The sequence below is a fragment of the Oryctolagus cuniculus genome, chromosome X, assembly GCF_051225735.1.
Source record: "Oryctolagus cuniculus isolate XC-2025 breed Fujian yellow rabbit chromosome X, ASM5122573v1, whole genome shotgun sequence".
Classification (NCBI taxonomy): domain Eukaryota; kingdom Metazoa; phylum Chordata; class Mammalia; order Lagomorpha; family Leporidae; genus Oryctolagus; species Oryctolagus cuniculus.
Window position 1 is genome coordinate 91,617,419 of NC_142888.1, and position 15,132 is coordinate 91,632,550.

The 15,132-nt window shown below is 45.0% G+C and overlaps 2 protein-coding genes across 3 annotated transcripts in view; one reads left to right on the forward strand and one right to left on the reverse strand.

Moving 5' to 3' along the window:
• SYTL4 (synaptotagmin like 4) overlaps window positions 1–15,132 on the forward strand; it is a 95,419-nt gene that overhangs the window by 71,400 nt on the left and 8,887 nt on the right. The window lies entirely within an intron of this gene.
• Window positions 1–15,132, reverse strand: part of SRPX2 (sushi repeat containing protein X-linked 2) — a 28,196-nt gene that overhangs the window by 10,258 nt on the left and 2,806 nt on the right. For both annotated transcript variants that reach the window (XM_008273146.5, XM_002720389.6), the window contains exons 4-8: window positions 11,314–11,394; window positions 2,875–3,066; window positions 793–969; window positions 355–481; window positions 62–183 (exon numbers count right to left, since the gene is read on the reverse strand). In XM_008273146.5, the coding sequence (XP_008271368.1) occupies window positions 62–183; window positions 355–481; window positions 793–969; window positions 2,875–3,066; window positions 11,314–11,394 (699 nt within the window). The remainder of the gene's footprint in view (window positions 1–61; window positions 184–354; window positions 482–792; window positions 970–2,874; window positions 3,067–11,313; window positions 11,395–15,132) is intronic.

The window sequence follows — 15,132 nt, forward strand, 5'->3', positions numbered from 1 at the left end:
ACTTGTAGAAGGTCAGGGTAGAACAGGAACAAGGAACAATGTGGGAAGAATTCTTTCTGACCTTGTACTTTCACAATGAACTTGCAGCTGGCCCGGTTGTAGGCTTGGTCATAGGCAGTGTAACGAATCACATGCTCTCCTTCAGGAAAGTGAGAGCCAGGTTCAGGGCCCCGAAGTGTTACCCTGCATGGGACAGGGTGAAAGAGCTAGTGAGGAAAGAGACTCTTAAAATTGAGATCGGAGGCACATCACCACTGTAGCCTCTGCCTCTGCCTGTGCCGCTTCAGTGTGAGCAGCCTGAAGGAGTGGAGAAGCTGCTGGGAAGCATAGGGGACATGTGTAACCCAAGCTCACCTGGTGATGGTACCATCAGCAGAATCTTTCACCAAAGGTGGGTCCCAGTATACTCGAGCAGTCAGTTTCTCCGGCTCTGCCATCTTCTCACGTGAATGGGGACAGCGAATCTTGGGGGGATCTATGTCTGTGGAGGTCAAAAATCAAGTGCTGACTCATTGTTTCGCTGCCTTCGCTGGAGAGAACCCATCCAAGCTATATATACACCACTGAAGAGGTTACAAACAAAAGGTACTCAAGGAAATGGGAAGGAAACCCGAACTGGGGGCAAGGGCCAGGGGTGGGGGTGGGGAAAACCATTTCATTAAGCATTCACCCAGGGTGCCACCTTCCTGACAAATAGGAATGGCTTCTGTAGTGGGAATTCCATATCTTTTAGGGGCTCTAATGCTAGCATGACTCTTTGCAGCAGGACAACAGGGAGCATCTAGCATTTACCTACACATACAGGCTGGCCTCCACTCCAGCGCCCATCTTCCATGCAGATTCGGCTGCGGTCACCTTCCAGGTGGTAGCCACTGGAACAGCTGTAGTCACAGCGGGAGTCAAGAAGCACCCCATTTGTGCAGGTGTAGGTGCCACTAGTGATGAATGGCAATGTGTGGCATCTTATTTCTAAGAGAGAACCAAGTGGCAAGCTCAGTGGCCTGTGGGACTACCTGGAGGCAATGCCTGGGAATCTAGTATGGGGACAACCATATCAAAAACAGCAGAAAATAGAGAAACTATTCCCAAACTGCCCTCACATTTTTGTGCCTAACTGCCTCCCCCGTCCCCTAATTTTCTCTTTCTCTTCATACTATAAAGTACATCAGCACCTTCTGTGGTGAGATGGCCTGACAGAAGTGAATTGCTTATCAAAATGTGTAGACATCAGAATCAGACTCAAGTTCATATCCCAGACTCACCTCTTACTGAGGCTCAGTGTTTTCATACATGACATGTGAATACCTCATAGAATTGTGCAGATTAAGAGAATGCCTATTAATTTATAGGTTCATTTAGGGCCTCAGCAGCTATTAGTTTCCATTTCTTGTTCCTCCAATGCTAGATGCCCTTGAGCAATTCAGAACTCTCCTTTGAATATAATTTTGGCACTGGCACAGACACTCCTCAGCTGAAACTCCCTTATATGACGAAGCGGGCCTGCCCTCTGTCTGGGTGGCAGTACAAGTCAGACCAGTACCTGGAGGGCCAAGCATGGTAGTGGTTGACAAAAGAAGAAACTGTATCTTAGAAACCACAAGTACCAAAGATTGCCACTATAAATTCATTATGAGCCTGTGCTTGCCAAAGTCTTTTTTGAGATATTTGATACTTGACAGCAGTAGGCCATATATTGTTTTACATTGTCTAATTCTGCCTAAGTTCAGTTATTAGAGCTTTGCATAAAGTTCTACATAAGCTATGTTCATTTTGCTTCTTGTTCAAACTAGATTAGAAGATTTTTGCCTTTTCTGTTTTCCAATATCCCTTTTGTAAAGAATTCTGCAAAAAAAAAGACCCTCTTGAAATTAAGACCAATAAAAAAGATTTGCATCCTTAGAAGAATTTGCTTAGTATTGTATGAGAGTGAACAACAGATCCAAAGTATTCATTCCTTTGTCTCTTATGAGGAAGGTCAAAGCTAGATTCAGTGCTCAAATGTAGTAATCAACTCATTCTAGGTACCTGGAAATACCTGTAATATATTCTTTTAACTGGTTTTTGTAATACAGCCTTATTTTTTTCAATTTTGTCAGGACAATTCAAATTTATTTTGGAAATAATGAGGACTAAGTCCTAAATCAACCTAATTACAGTCACCTAGAGGGGTGTAGTAACTGACTTCTTTCTGTCAGGATTCTCATCTCCTCCACAACATCTTCCTGGACACAAGTGTCCTATAAATGGTGTTCATTGATGGACATCTGGACAGACAAAACTGAGCTGCTAAAAGGGGAGTGGAAAAGCTGTAGAACTTGAATAAGAGGGAGGGATGTAGAAGCTGAAGGAGGACATGGTTTGGGATATGTATGCATTAGGATCCCCACATTCTAGCCTCAGGGATTCTTCTTGACTTTGAGAAGAAAAAGAACAGCAGATGTTTCATAGCTTTACTGGCAAGGTCTTCTAAGGCTAAAAGCCAGGAAGTACAGCAGTTGGCCACATGTAGAAAAGAGTTAGACACCATACATCCTTGGGAGCTCCAGAAGAAGGCTCAAATCCCCATCAGGCCTCAGGCCCAAACCTTAGCCCCTGCATATGCTCCTGGGCTACCTGAGTCAGAAGGGCTAGTTGCTACTTAAATGTCCACATTGCTTGGGTTACTGATTGAGTGTTTGGAGGAGGAAAGAGCCTCTTGGAACCCATGGAAAATTTCCAATTTGTACTTGGGAGGACATATTAACACCTCCAGGTATATACCGTCTGTGTATGGCTATGTGGCTTCCCTCACCTATACAAGCCAGCTTACACATGTCAGCCTATGCATGGGTACACACACACACACACACACACACACATACATGTACAACTTACGCCTGCAGTAGGCAGTTCCAGACCAACGGCGACTTGGCAAGCATTGCACCGACCTCTGTCCTATCAGTCGAAAGCCCCGGTCACAGGAGAGCTCACAACGCGTGCCCAGGCTGCTGTGATAATTTCCTCCCCGTGGTGAGTAGCACGTCGCTTCTCCATCCTGAATATTTAATGTATAACACCATCGAGGGACTGTAGCAGAAGAAAAGTAAACAAGAAGTACGGTAATCAAGATACTGTGGTGTTGGTGAAAAGACAGACACATAAATCAATGGAACAGAATAGCCCAGAAATGACCCACATAAGTATGCAGAAATGATAAAGATGCAAAAGATAGCCTTTCAAACAAATGGTGTTCGAGCAATTGGGCATCCATATGCAAAAAGTAAAAAAAACCTTGACCTAAGTCTCACAGCTGATTAAAAAAATGAACTTTAACTGGATCACACACTTAAATGTAAAGAGGTAAATTATAGTACTTTTAGAAAAAGCATAGGAGAAAAATCTCTGGGATCTAGGGCTAGGAAAAGGGTCTTAGACATGACACCTAAAACACAATTCATAAAAGAAAATTCAATAAATTGGACCTGATCAAAATTAAAAATTGTTACTCTACAAACGGTATTATTAAGAGATCAAAGACAAACCTCAAACTCTGAGAAAATATTTGCAAGTCACGTATCTAACAAGGGACTAGTACCTGGAATATACAAAGAACTCTAAAATGCAGCAGTAAAAAAAAAAAAAAATCCAACAATCCAGTTATAACACGGGCAAAGGGTAAGAACAGACATGTCATCAAAGATGTGGCAAATAAGCACATGAAAAGATGTTCAGTGCCATTAGCCATTAGAGAAGTGCAAATTAAACCACAATGAGATACTGTTAATATACCCACTAGAATGTCTAAACTAAAACATCTAAAAAGAAATAAAACCCTGGCAATACCAAGTATTGGATGAAAATGGAGGAAAGAAACTGGAACTGTCTTACATTGCTTGTGGAAATGCAAAAATGCAGTCACTTTGGAAAATATTTCGGTAGTTTCTTATAAAAGTAACATCATATCTTCTTATAAAGAAAGGTATAATTACTGTACATCTCTGTAATCCAACATTAAGATATTGACCCAAGTGAAATGGAAATCTGTGTTCACACAGAATTATATGCACAAATGTTTAAAGTAGTTATATTCATAATTGCCAAAAGCTGGAGAAAACTCAAATGTCTTTCTATGGGTGAATGGTTAAACTAACTATGGTTTATTCATACAAAAGAATGAAGTGCTGATACATGGATAAAGCTCAAATGAGTTTTTTGAAGTGAAAATCTCAAAAGGACTCCATTTATATGACAAATATATAGGGACATATATAGGCAAAAATACAGGGATGGCTGAGACAGGCATTTGGCACAACAGTTAAGACCCCATTTGGGATGCCTGCATCCCATATTGGAGTGCCTAGGTTGGAGTACTGGCTCTATTTCTGATTCCAACTTCCTGACGATGTGTGTCCTGGGAGGCAGCAGGTGATGGCTCAAATAAATGGGTCCCTGTCACTCATGTGGGAGACCTGGATTGAGTTCCCTGCTCTTGTCTTCAGCCTGACCCAGTGCTGGCTGTTGCAGGTATTTGAGGAGTCAAGTAGTAGATAGGTATGCACATCCCCATCCCTTCTTGCCTTCCTCCCTCCCTTTCAAATAAATAAAAATTTAAGAAAGTCTATAGGGATGGAATACAGATCAGAAGTTGCCAGGGGATCAGGGGTAGAGATAGGGGATAATCCCAAAGAGGTAGCCCTTGGCAAGTTTTTGAGGTGATGGAACTGTTTTGTACTATGGTAGTGGTTACCTCACTCTATACATTTGTCAAAAGTCACAGAACTGTACATCAAAAAGAGTGAATTTTCCTGTAGGTAAATTTAAATTTTTATAAAGTAACACGAAAATATGAACTAGAGAAAGGCAGTTAATGTGACATCAAAGAAGGCTGCGTGGGAATGAAAGTTCAATTCCAGTTCAGCAGTGAACACAAAAGGTTATGGAGCTGTTAAATCGTCAAGGCATCATAAAGACGCCTCATTAGCTATACAAAATAGATGACTGGTGGGTTCATATTTTAAAGGGACAGAAATAAAAAAGGGGAGGGCCACCTGCCTGAGGCTGTATACACACAGCATGGCACTAATCTGTTCTGCTAGGGTTGAGAAGGCTAAAGTCTTACATGAGCTGATTCAGTTCCCAAATGCTAAGGGACAAAAAAGGAAAGAGGGGACTTTGGGGAAAAAAGCACATCAGGAGCTAAAGGAACAAACAAAGGCGAGAGCCCCTGCTTGAGCCCAGCTGGAGAACGAAGACAGATGACAGTGAGAAAACTGTTCAGCCAACACTGTGCTTGGGGCTTCCAGCATAGTTTCCAGCCCATGACAGTGACACACAGCTGCCATCTGGAGACAGCATCTCCAAATGACAGAAAATCTGCTAAGCACTACAGGTGCAGAGCTGTAGATGATAAGGCTACAACAACTATCACAACGAGCTTACACAGGAGGCTGGGACCTCAACAAGTCACTCCCATTCTGTTTCTCTCCCATATTCAGTCATGGAAAATACACATCGGGTAGAGCTAGCAAGAATAGTAAAGGGAAATATAAAGCTCAGGCTAAATGCTGAGACTGTAAGAGAAGGCACAGCTATTATAAATACATTCCAATTTGCTGGCCCAGGAGAAGCCTGGCAGAAAAACAGAATGCTGCAAGGCAAAAAACACAATCCCACTTTTCATAGAAGGAAGAAGGTGGCCTCTGGGAACTAGAGTCCAGTGACTCTGTCAGCATTGATAGCATCATGTTCTAGAATATTCAAATGTAAGGCTTTGAGCAAGTAGAGAGATGATGATCTCTTATCGGCCTCAAGAACAAGCAATTCCAGACTGACCCCATTTTCTTTTTGGGTAGGGCCACCAGACTGGTAGAGCAAGGAAAATGGGTACAGTACGTGCAAGTAAATGAGGCATGTGACAATGCTTTGCATGCTGTTTGATGTGGATGAGATGAAGAAATACAGGAGAGGTGACCGAAAGGTGAAAGAGTTTGCTAACTGGCTGGGCAGCTATATGCAAAGAATGCTGTGGAGAATCTGAAACTAAGAATATGGTTACATACTGCAAGGTGAAAATGTCTGCTGGGAAGTATGCTGGGTTTTTTCGAGTATCTACTGTGTACCCTGCCCTATGCTGTATATTTTCCTTTGCACACACATCATCTCATATGGTTCTCCCGGCAGCCCAGTGCCATAGGTGGGTGTTTATCCTTGTTTAGCAGATGAGGATGTAACTTGCACAAGGTCCCTCAGCATGCAAGGGACAGAGCTGGAATTTAAACAGAAGCCTTGTCTCCTCCAAAACCCACATTCTTTCTAACCACAGCATCTGCCAGCAGCAGCTTCATCCACTACTATTTTGAAGTAAACATTGACCTTTTTATATCCCAAAGTATAAAAAGTTACACAGTAAAATGTCTCCCTCCTACCCCCAGCCCCACCTAGTTTCCCCTCATAAAGAAGCACTGTTAAGAGTGCTTCTTGTCCTGGCTACTCCATCTCTGATCCAGCTCCCTGCTAATGGCCTGGGAAAGCAGCAGAAAATGTCCCAAGTGCTTGAGCCCCTGCACCCATTTGGGGGACCTGAAGGAAGCTCCTGGCTTCAGCCTGGCCCAGCCTTGGGTGTTGTAGCCATTTGGGGGATTGAACCAGCAAATGGATGATTCATTCATTCATTCTCTCTCTCTCTCTCTCTCTCTCTCTGTGTAACTCAGCTCTGACTTTCAAATAAATAAATCTTTTTTCAAAAAAGTTTCTTTAGGCATATAAAGCAAATGCTGGTATGGATTCTTATTTTTCCCTCCTTTTTAAACACATAGAGTAGCATATTATGCTCACTGTCCCCACCATTGCTCTTTAAAAAACTTTTTATTTACTTATCTGAGAGGCAGAGAGATAGACAGTGCCCATCTGCCAATCTACCCCCTAAATGCCCACAGTAACTACCTCTGACTGAAGTTGAGGCTATGAGCTAAGAACTCAATCCAGGTGGCAGGGTGGCAGGGACCCAACCACTTTAGCCATCACTGTTTTCTCCCAGTGTCTGCATTAGCAGCAAGCTGGAATCAGGAGTGGAGCTGGGTGTCAAATCCAGGCACTTTGACATGGAATGCAAGTATCTTAGTTGCTAGGCCAAACACCCACCCCTGCCCACCATTGATTTTCAATTAATTTAACAATGTGTTTCAGAGATCTTTCTCTATTGCTCTATAGCCACCTGCAGTTTATTTAAATGAAATAACATTTATAAAACACATACTGGCACATAATAGGTGTGTGTCCAGGCCCAAGAGCTGGGAGGGCTCTCTTGTGTAATAACAGGGTTGAAAGGGCCCTCTCCAAGATTATCTTTACATAACCCAGACAGAAGACAAGTTTGCCTAGGGCTAACAAAGCGGCACCTCAGAGAAGGGTTTCTGACTCCAACTTGAGAGTCATGAGAAGGGAATGACAGAAAGTACAAGATTAGTGAAAATGGAACCAAACTACATGAACAGTTTGCTCTAAAATAATGATGTGCATTTTCCTGGCTACCTCTTTCTTTTTATCTTTCCTTTGGAACAGTGAATTAAATTTGTAATGAAAAAGTAGAATGAATGTGGCTTTGGATTTAGGCCTAGGTTTAAATTCCTGCTCTGCCACCTCTAAGCTCTCTGACTCTTTAAATTCAGCTTCCCTGAGCTTGGTTCCCTGATCTGTAAAAATGGAGGTTATGAAACCAGTTCCATAGAGCTGCAGTGGGAATTGAATGGCATTGCCTGTGTGAAATACCTACCCCTATGAATGATAGTCCCTAAATCAGTGCCTGTGTTGGAGCTACTGTCTTATCCCTCTCAAGCAACAACAAGCAGTAGCTTCCAGTGGCGGTGGGGGGTTTCAGCATATGGCTATGACATATGACTGTCATATGGAGATACCATGTCCAAATTACAGAAGATTACTAAGCACTATAGTTGCTGAGTTTTTGATTATAAGATCATGGATTCTTTCTAAGGGATGATGGAACCTCAGGTTGTACTTTTCCTAGCCTTCCACTCATATTAATAACTTCACTCAAATTGTTTTGTACCCTGAGATTAAGTTCCAAAGAGACTTTTTTGACACTAAACCCCAAGACCAAAGGCTGCTATGAGGCTTATATTTTCTAAAATGGCTTTATGCTCATTTAAAAATAACAATAAGGAAGGTTAATATTAACCACAGGGCTGCCAGACGCCTCAAGAGTACCTTCTACATCTGTTGCTTCTCACTATCCACTCCTGCCCTCTGGTCCCAAGGTGCCAGCAGTCAGCATCTGCCTGTTACATGGCTCTGTGGGAGTGACATACTTGGCTCCTCCTGTTAAACAGATGACTATTATGTTGAGGGTAATAAAAAATAAAGAGGCAGTACATACTGGGCATTCTAGGCGCCAGATATTTATTTCAGAAGAGGTACATAGTATGTACTCAATAAATATTAAATGAACAAATGAATTGGTGAGGGAAAGATCAGTCTGGACCCATGTAGTCTGGGAGCAGACTAGAGCAACCTGAATAAAGCACAGATTTAGTGTGGGGAGAAGGGGTAAGGAGTTGTCAGGCCTGGAAGATAGATGTCAGATTCTAATTAAAAATGGTCATTGAGGGCCACCGGGTTTAGAGGGTAGAGAATCATGAGGCAGAAAATGCCATTAGAAGGCAACTGCCATTATCCATGTGTGAGGTGGTGAAGGTTTTAATCTCATGCATTAATAAAGAAATGGCCAGTCTTGGTAAGTGACTGGTGCAAAGCGATGAGGAAAAGTTGCTGGGGCTGCTTGGAGGGAACATAGAGATAGTCTGAAGTTCAATAATGGAATCATGGTATCATTTTCAGAAGTATGAAGGTCGGCTGGTAGAACCTTTCTCAGGTAAGAGGAAAGGAGCTCATTTTAGATATCTACACATGGAAGCGTCCAGCTGCAGCTGGAGGAAGCCAGGACAGCGGTCAGGGTTGCCCAAAGTTCACCTGCCAGCCTCATTCTTTTTGTCACTACCAGAGAGCGATCCCCTCTCAGTTTCTGCTATTTGTCACGGAGCCCAAGGAAGTGGGGGCAGCCTAGAAGAAAGGGCTATGCTCACGGTTGCCGCAGAGACCCAGGAGACTGCCACACTAGAAAGGGCCACATGATTTGGTCACTTGGAGAAAACTGTGATCTTCAAGAGTGGTCCTTTCTGCTCAGAGATTTGTGGGTGGGTAGGAAACAGATTGTAGGAAGTTGAGGAGTTGGTGGGTGCTGGGACAGGGAGGCAGTGGAAGTGCAGCATTTGGCAGTGAGAAGAAGTTAAGTGAAGGCAGCTACAAGAGCACATAGAGGAGCCCAAAGCTCTGATCATTTCTCTGTTGAAACTGTTTTTTCAAAGGTCACTGTTTAGCTCTTGTGAAATAGTGTTCCCGCTACCCTCCATTTGATCCCTTTGCCATATTTGACACCGCTGATCTCTTATCCTTTCCCTTTTCTTAAAGGCCCCACGTTCTAGGGACAGACCCTTCTCAAGAGAGGCAGAAGGACTCTGAGGAAGGCTGATTAGTGATTCTTGTATTAGAATGAAACTTAGGTCAGGTCATATCTAATAGCTCTGCTATTGCTGATTCTTTCTATACTTTCCTTAAAAGTCTTCTCCTGTGGCTTCTGTAATCTGATAAATGCTCCCCTGATCTTCTCCAGCATGGCAGATCGCTAACTCTCACTTTCTGGCTTTTCTCCTACTCTTATCTATAGATGTCTTCTAAGGCTCTGACCTAAGCCTGGCCCTCTGCTTCCTCAGGCAGGCCATCGATCTAAGCTGGTGACTCACAAAGCTCCAACTTTGCTCTTCCAGCTGCCTGTAGGGCATCTATATGAAGCTAGTTTTCTTTCTGAGAGGAATCTTACAGTTCTCCCAGGTGTTCACACTGGATGCTTTCAGGCATTCATTTCTTTCTTAGCCTGTTGGTACATCTGATCCATACCAAGTCCCATCATCTCTTTCTTGGAAACATGTCTTGGATTCATCCTTTACTCTGCATTTCTTTGCCTCTCAGTCATCTCCAGTCAACATTACTATAACTAATTCCTAGAGAGTCCTGACTCAGGCCCTGCTCCTTCTGAACCCCTTCTTTCTGTAACAGGTTAATGATCTCAAATTGCCATTCACTGTCACTCCCCTGCGCAGAAACCTAGAACAGCTCCTTATCGCTCCCAGTACAACATTTAAACTCTTCTGTGTAGCTTTCAAAGCATAGAAGCAGAGAATTATCCATGGCAGGAATATTAGATAACACCTGGCAGGTTAAGTCACTGCCTGCAATGCTGGCATCCCACCTAAGAGCCAGTTCAAGTCCTGGCTGCTCTACTTCCAATCCATCTCCCTGCTAATGCGTCTAGGAAAGCAGCAGAAGCTGGCCCAAGTGCTTAGGCCCCTGCCATCCATGTGGGAGACCTGGATTGAGTTCCAGGCTCCTGGCTTTGGCCTGGCTCAGCCCTGGCCATTGCAGCCATTTGGTAGTAAACCAACAGATGGAAGATATCCCTCTCTAATTCTGCCTTCCAAATAAATGAATACATCTTTAAAAAAATTTTTTTTAAATAAAGATAGCACCTGGCCTAAGTTTCTTTCTAATGCAGGAATCACTAGACAGCATTTTTCAGAGAGTCCTTCTGCCTCTACTGAGATGGGTCCCTGGCATATGGAGGCTTTCCTAACTTAGATTTATATTCAACTTTATTTTCTACTACACCCTCCACATGCCATCTCCTTCAGTCAGGCTGGTATCTTCTTAGTTCCTTCCTTTACCAACTTTGTTCTTATTCCCATAACTTTGGACCTCTGCTTTGCCAAATGATTCCCTCCCCTTTCCAGTTCTCAAAGTCCCACCCATCATTCCAGGGCCAGCCTAAATGTCATCCTTCATGATCCATTTCCTGATTTAACCCCTACTGCATTTACTGCTACCACACAGTTTCACTCTGGCTTGCCCTGCATGTGCTCATTTGAACCCCCTTCACTCTAACAGGATGCAAGCTCTTTGTGGGGGAGAAAACCCTATCTTAGACTTTGTACCACTCACAGGCTTGCCTTGCACAGGATTACGCATGGAGTAAGTACTCAGTCAATACCTGATAATTAATAATAGGTGAGCAACCTTCAAGCTAGAGAGGTGAAGTCACATAGCAAGACAATAACCAAGTTCATGATTAGAAATCAAAGCCCCTAGTTCCTTTGTGCTGTAGTTTTATCATGTATGAGCCAAGCCTGGATGAGGATGCTTCAGGGAAGGGCCTAGGCCTTAGGCCAGCAGAGCCCCTTCCTGACACTGGGAAGCAGCGAGGCTTACCTCGGTAGTCTAGGGCACGGGCCCATGGGACCTCTTCAGTATATACTTCATTGTAGCTTTCATCTGGATAGTAGCCTGAACCTAGAATGAAGAAGACAGTATCATGGTGGCATGTTGGTTTCTCACTCCCGTCTTTTCTAGCTTCCCCTTACCCCATCCATTTTTGTCTCTTCCATGGGTGAGGAGTCAGGTGGATATTTATAGTGGGAAAAATTCTACCTTGTAAAGCAGAACTACTGTGGGCAGATCTCAGCACTTCAATGCATGCGGGCAAGCTCATGGTCAGGGGGCCTCCCTGGTAGCACTGTGTGACTTTAATCAAGAAAAAACATTGAACTTTTGACCATTCATCAATCTGGACTATAAAAGACCCATTCCCTTGATGCAACACATGAGTCTTTGTGAGACAGTGATGACCTAAGCTCGGAGGATGGACTATTGTCCTAGGTGGCAGGAAAAAAATAGAGTCCCAGTGTCTTGACCCTCATGATAGGCTTGCTCACAGTCCTCAGAGGGAAGCAACGACCTCCAGTGCCCCTAGCTCACAGGGCACAGGCCCTTTTGCCACCCGGTTGCTGTTGCCGGAAGGTGGCATGCCAAAGCACAGAAGGATGGCTCAAAAGGCAAGGGGAATGGGAACAGTTTCCTGAGCGCTTAGTCCTGGTTTCAAGAAAAGAGGAGGCAGAGTCCTTTGGATAAATTTCCTGTTCCTCTCATCAGCAGGAGCTTTAGCAGACAGTTGCTGAGCTGTGGAACAGTCCTGCTCTACCTCCAAACAGCCCAGTCCCTGGTGGAGGCAGGTCTGCGGCTGTCTGGGAGACTAAACACTATGTTCCACCAGACGGCAGGAAATCGGCCATGAATAGGAACTAATTGGAAAACAACTTGGTCCTTTCCGGAGCAGAGTTTCCGGAAGCCTTCCTTCCAGCGGCCCTGAGCCCTAATGCACGCACAGGAATAGGGCAGGCGGCCTTGCTGGAGGCAGGAGACAATTCTGCATTTCCAGGACAGGGCTGGGTTTAAGCGCTGGAGCCCTTGGGCCTGTGTAAACACTCAGACCGCAAGTTCGCCTGCTCTTCTCTGAGAGGAGGCACGGGCCCTGCACTAAAGGGTGGGGCAGAGGCCCAGATGCTGAAGTTCCTCCACTCCCCACAAGCCCAGGCAGGGGGGAGGGGGGCTGCTGGGAAACCAGTCCAACTTGGTGAACAAGAGAATGAATCAAATGGAAAGCTTGCCTTATGAAATCATGTCCTTGTTGGTTTGCCCTCATTCCACAGGGAAGAGTTCATTTTTTTCTCTTTCCCTGCCTTTATTTCTTTTTTTTTTTTCATTCTGTTTTCCCATTTTGTTTCTTCTGGCTTCTGTTAATTTCTCCTTAGGTCTCATCTCCCTTTGCCCACCTGGGAGGTTTCTTTGTAGGGGGAGGGCACATGGGATTATTGTCAGCTGTTTAAATTTAGCATTAGCCTCAAAGCCTTACAGCTCCTGTAAACAGGAGGCCAGATGTATGGGATTCCCTAGAGCCCCCCCCCCCCCTCTTGTTACAGAGCCAGCCTGGGAAGCAATGTTCAGCAGGCAGCAAACAGCCTTTTAGCAGGAGAGAAAACAGGAGTGTCAGGGGGCCCGGGCTGGATAACAATAACACCCACAACAATGAGTGCTAACATCGCTCAGTTCCAACTCTGTGTTAAGCACATTACTCGAGGTCTCCATGTCCAACCCCACAGCAGCTCAGTGGGGAAGTCACTAGTAACAGTCCAATGTACGCAGGAAAAGGCAGACTCAGAGGGATAGAGGGAGTTGCCAGAGGTCTCCCAGCCAGTAGGTAGCACAGTGACCATCCCAGTCCAGGCCTATCAGACCCCTGGATACCAAACTAACTAGCAGACACCCCACTAACCATGGAACCTGAGGAGAGCTTTTGACAATGTCCAAAAGAGATCAAAGACCAAAATCTTGCTTGCAAACCAGATTTTTTTTTTTTTTTACTCTGTGTGTGGGATCGAAGGCCACCAAGCATTTTACATCATTCCAGAATTACAGGGGATGTGGGAAAACTGAGAGGGCTCAATGACATAATTACAGTCTCCGCTAAAGTGTAGAGGGAGCCAGACCAGGGCCAGGTTTGTGTTGTGCTGGAAGCGGGCTTGGGCCACCTCGCCATGTTAAACCTTGTCATCGCCACCCCCTGCCCCTCACCTCTCTTGGAGTATTTTTTTTTTGCAAATATTGGGATACTGAGATGGAGTATAAGAATGAAACCAGGAGGGAGCATTCCCCACATTATTTTGTCTGCCTGTCCCTCTTCAGCCCTTGTGGGGAAGGTCTTGGCAGCATGCCTCAGTTCCTTTGAATCAATCAGTTCACTCTGTGGTCTGTTTCTGGGTTCCTCCATCTTCCATAGCTTGTGCAGACCCTCTAAGCACTTCCCTTCACAGAGGTATGGCTGGCAGTGGAATTGGTAATGGAAGACATTAGTGCTTGGCTTATGACAAACACAAGTCTGACTTCCTGAACTGCACAGATACACCAACACACACTTGTACTCCCACACTCTGCTTTACTTACGTTCTTAACTTTTCCTAACCCCTGCTGATGATTCCCAGATCCTTTCTCTGATTAGCCCTGAATTAACACTTGGCTGCTTTCCTTGTGCCATTCCCATTTGAGGACAAGGTTAAAGGAGGGAACGAAACCATCCTGGATGCATAAACAGTGCTCAGTAAATATTTGTGGAGTGGATAGATGAACAAATGAGTGGAGGCAAGGCCAGCGGCGGAGCTAGCAATGTAGAGGAGGCTCATGGGACTCCACATCTCGCGTCACGTAAGCCTTCTACCACTGGAAGAGGGCAGAATGAGTCGGTTTTCAGGACGGTCAGAGAACTCCCCAGCCTGAGTTCCTCAGGAAGGAGAGGTGGTCCTGGAGACTCACATGAAAGTGGGAAGTGCGAGCTTTGCAAACAGTCCTGTGAGACCTCAAATGAACCTAATTTTTACAAAACCATCCTGTCCTCAGGACTCCCAACAGCTCCGGCTTCCCTCCCGCGATCCGGGGAAAGGCAAAGGCCTTCGCAGGGCATGAGGTTTCACACAGGTGTTCCCACTGGGCTTTGCGCCATCTAATCTTCAGTCCCTTAGCCCTGTGGTCTTGGGCAGGATTTTGGTCCTCCGTGCTTGCACTGCAGCTAGTGAGGGGCTGGGGAGGACAGCTGCATATTTGTCTCCTGGAGACTTGGGGCTCCTTTAACCCCAAGCAGTGTTTGCTCTGCCAAAGGCTTGACTTGAATTCCTTCATCTCAATGTCAGCCCTTGTGCTTCACCCCCTACAAAGCCAGGTTAAGCCAAACAGGGGATGAAGTTTGCATATTTGATGCAGCTGTTCCAGACAAACAGCACTACTGCCAAAGGCCTCCATCAGGAGCTAAGGGCATGTGGAAAATTTTAGCTGAAGTGACTGTGGCTGTGATGGGAGCAGTTTGTTATTTACTCATCCCTGGATATTTTCCTAACCCCACTGGCTGGGTCTGTCTCATTCCCCCACCCCCCAAAGCCCCTGTGAGGGCAGACACTACAGGCCACAGCATATTCTTAGCACTTGGAATGCCAGCTGGGCCCCATCAAAAAAACCTCTGTATGTCAGCTCATTATCCTTCCCTCATCCTGCTCCCCTCCCACTCCCTCTCCTCACTGAGGCTGTTCTTTTCAGTTCCCTATGTCTCCAGGGGTGAAGGGTGAAACGTTCAGGAATCCAGAAACCTCCATCCCTTCGGAAGTGAGGAACAAGCTAGAAGAAACTGGGGAATTCCTGAATAAGTGA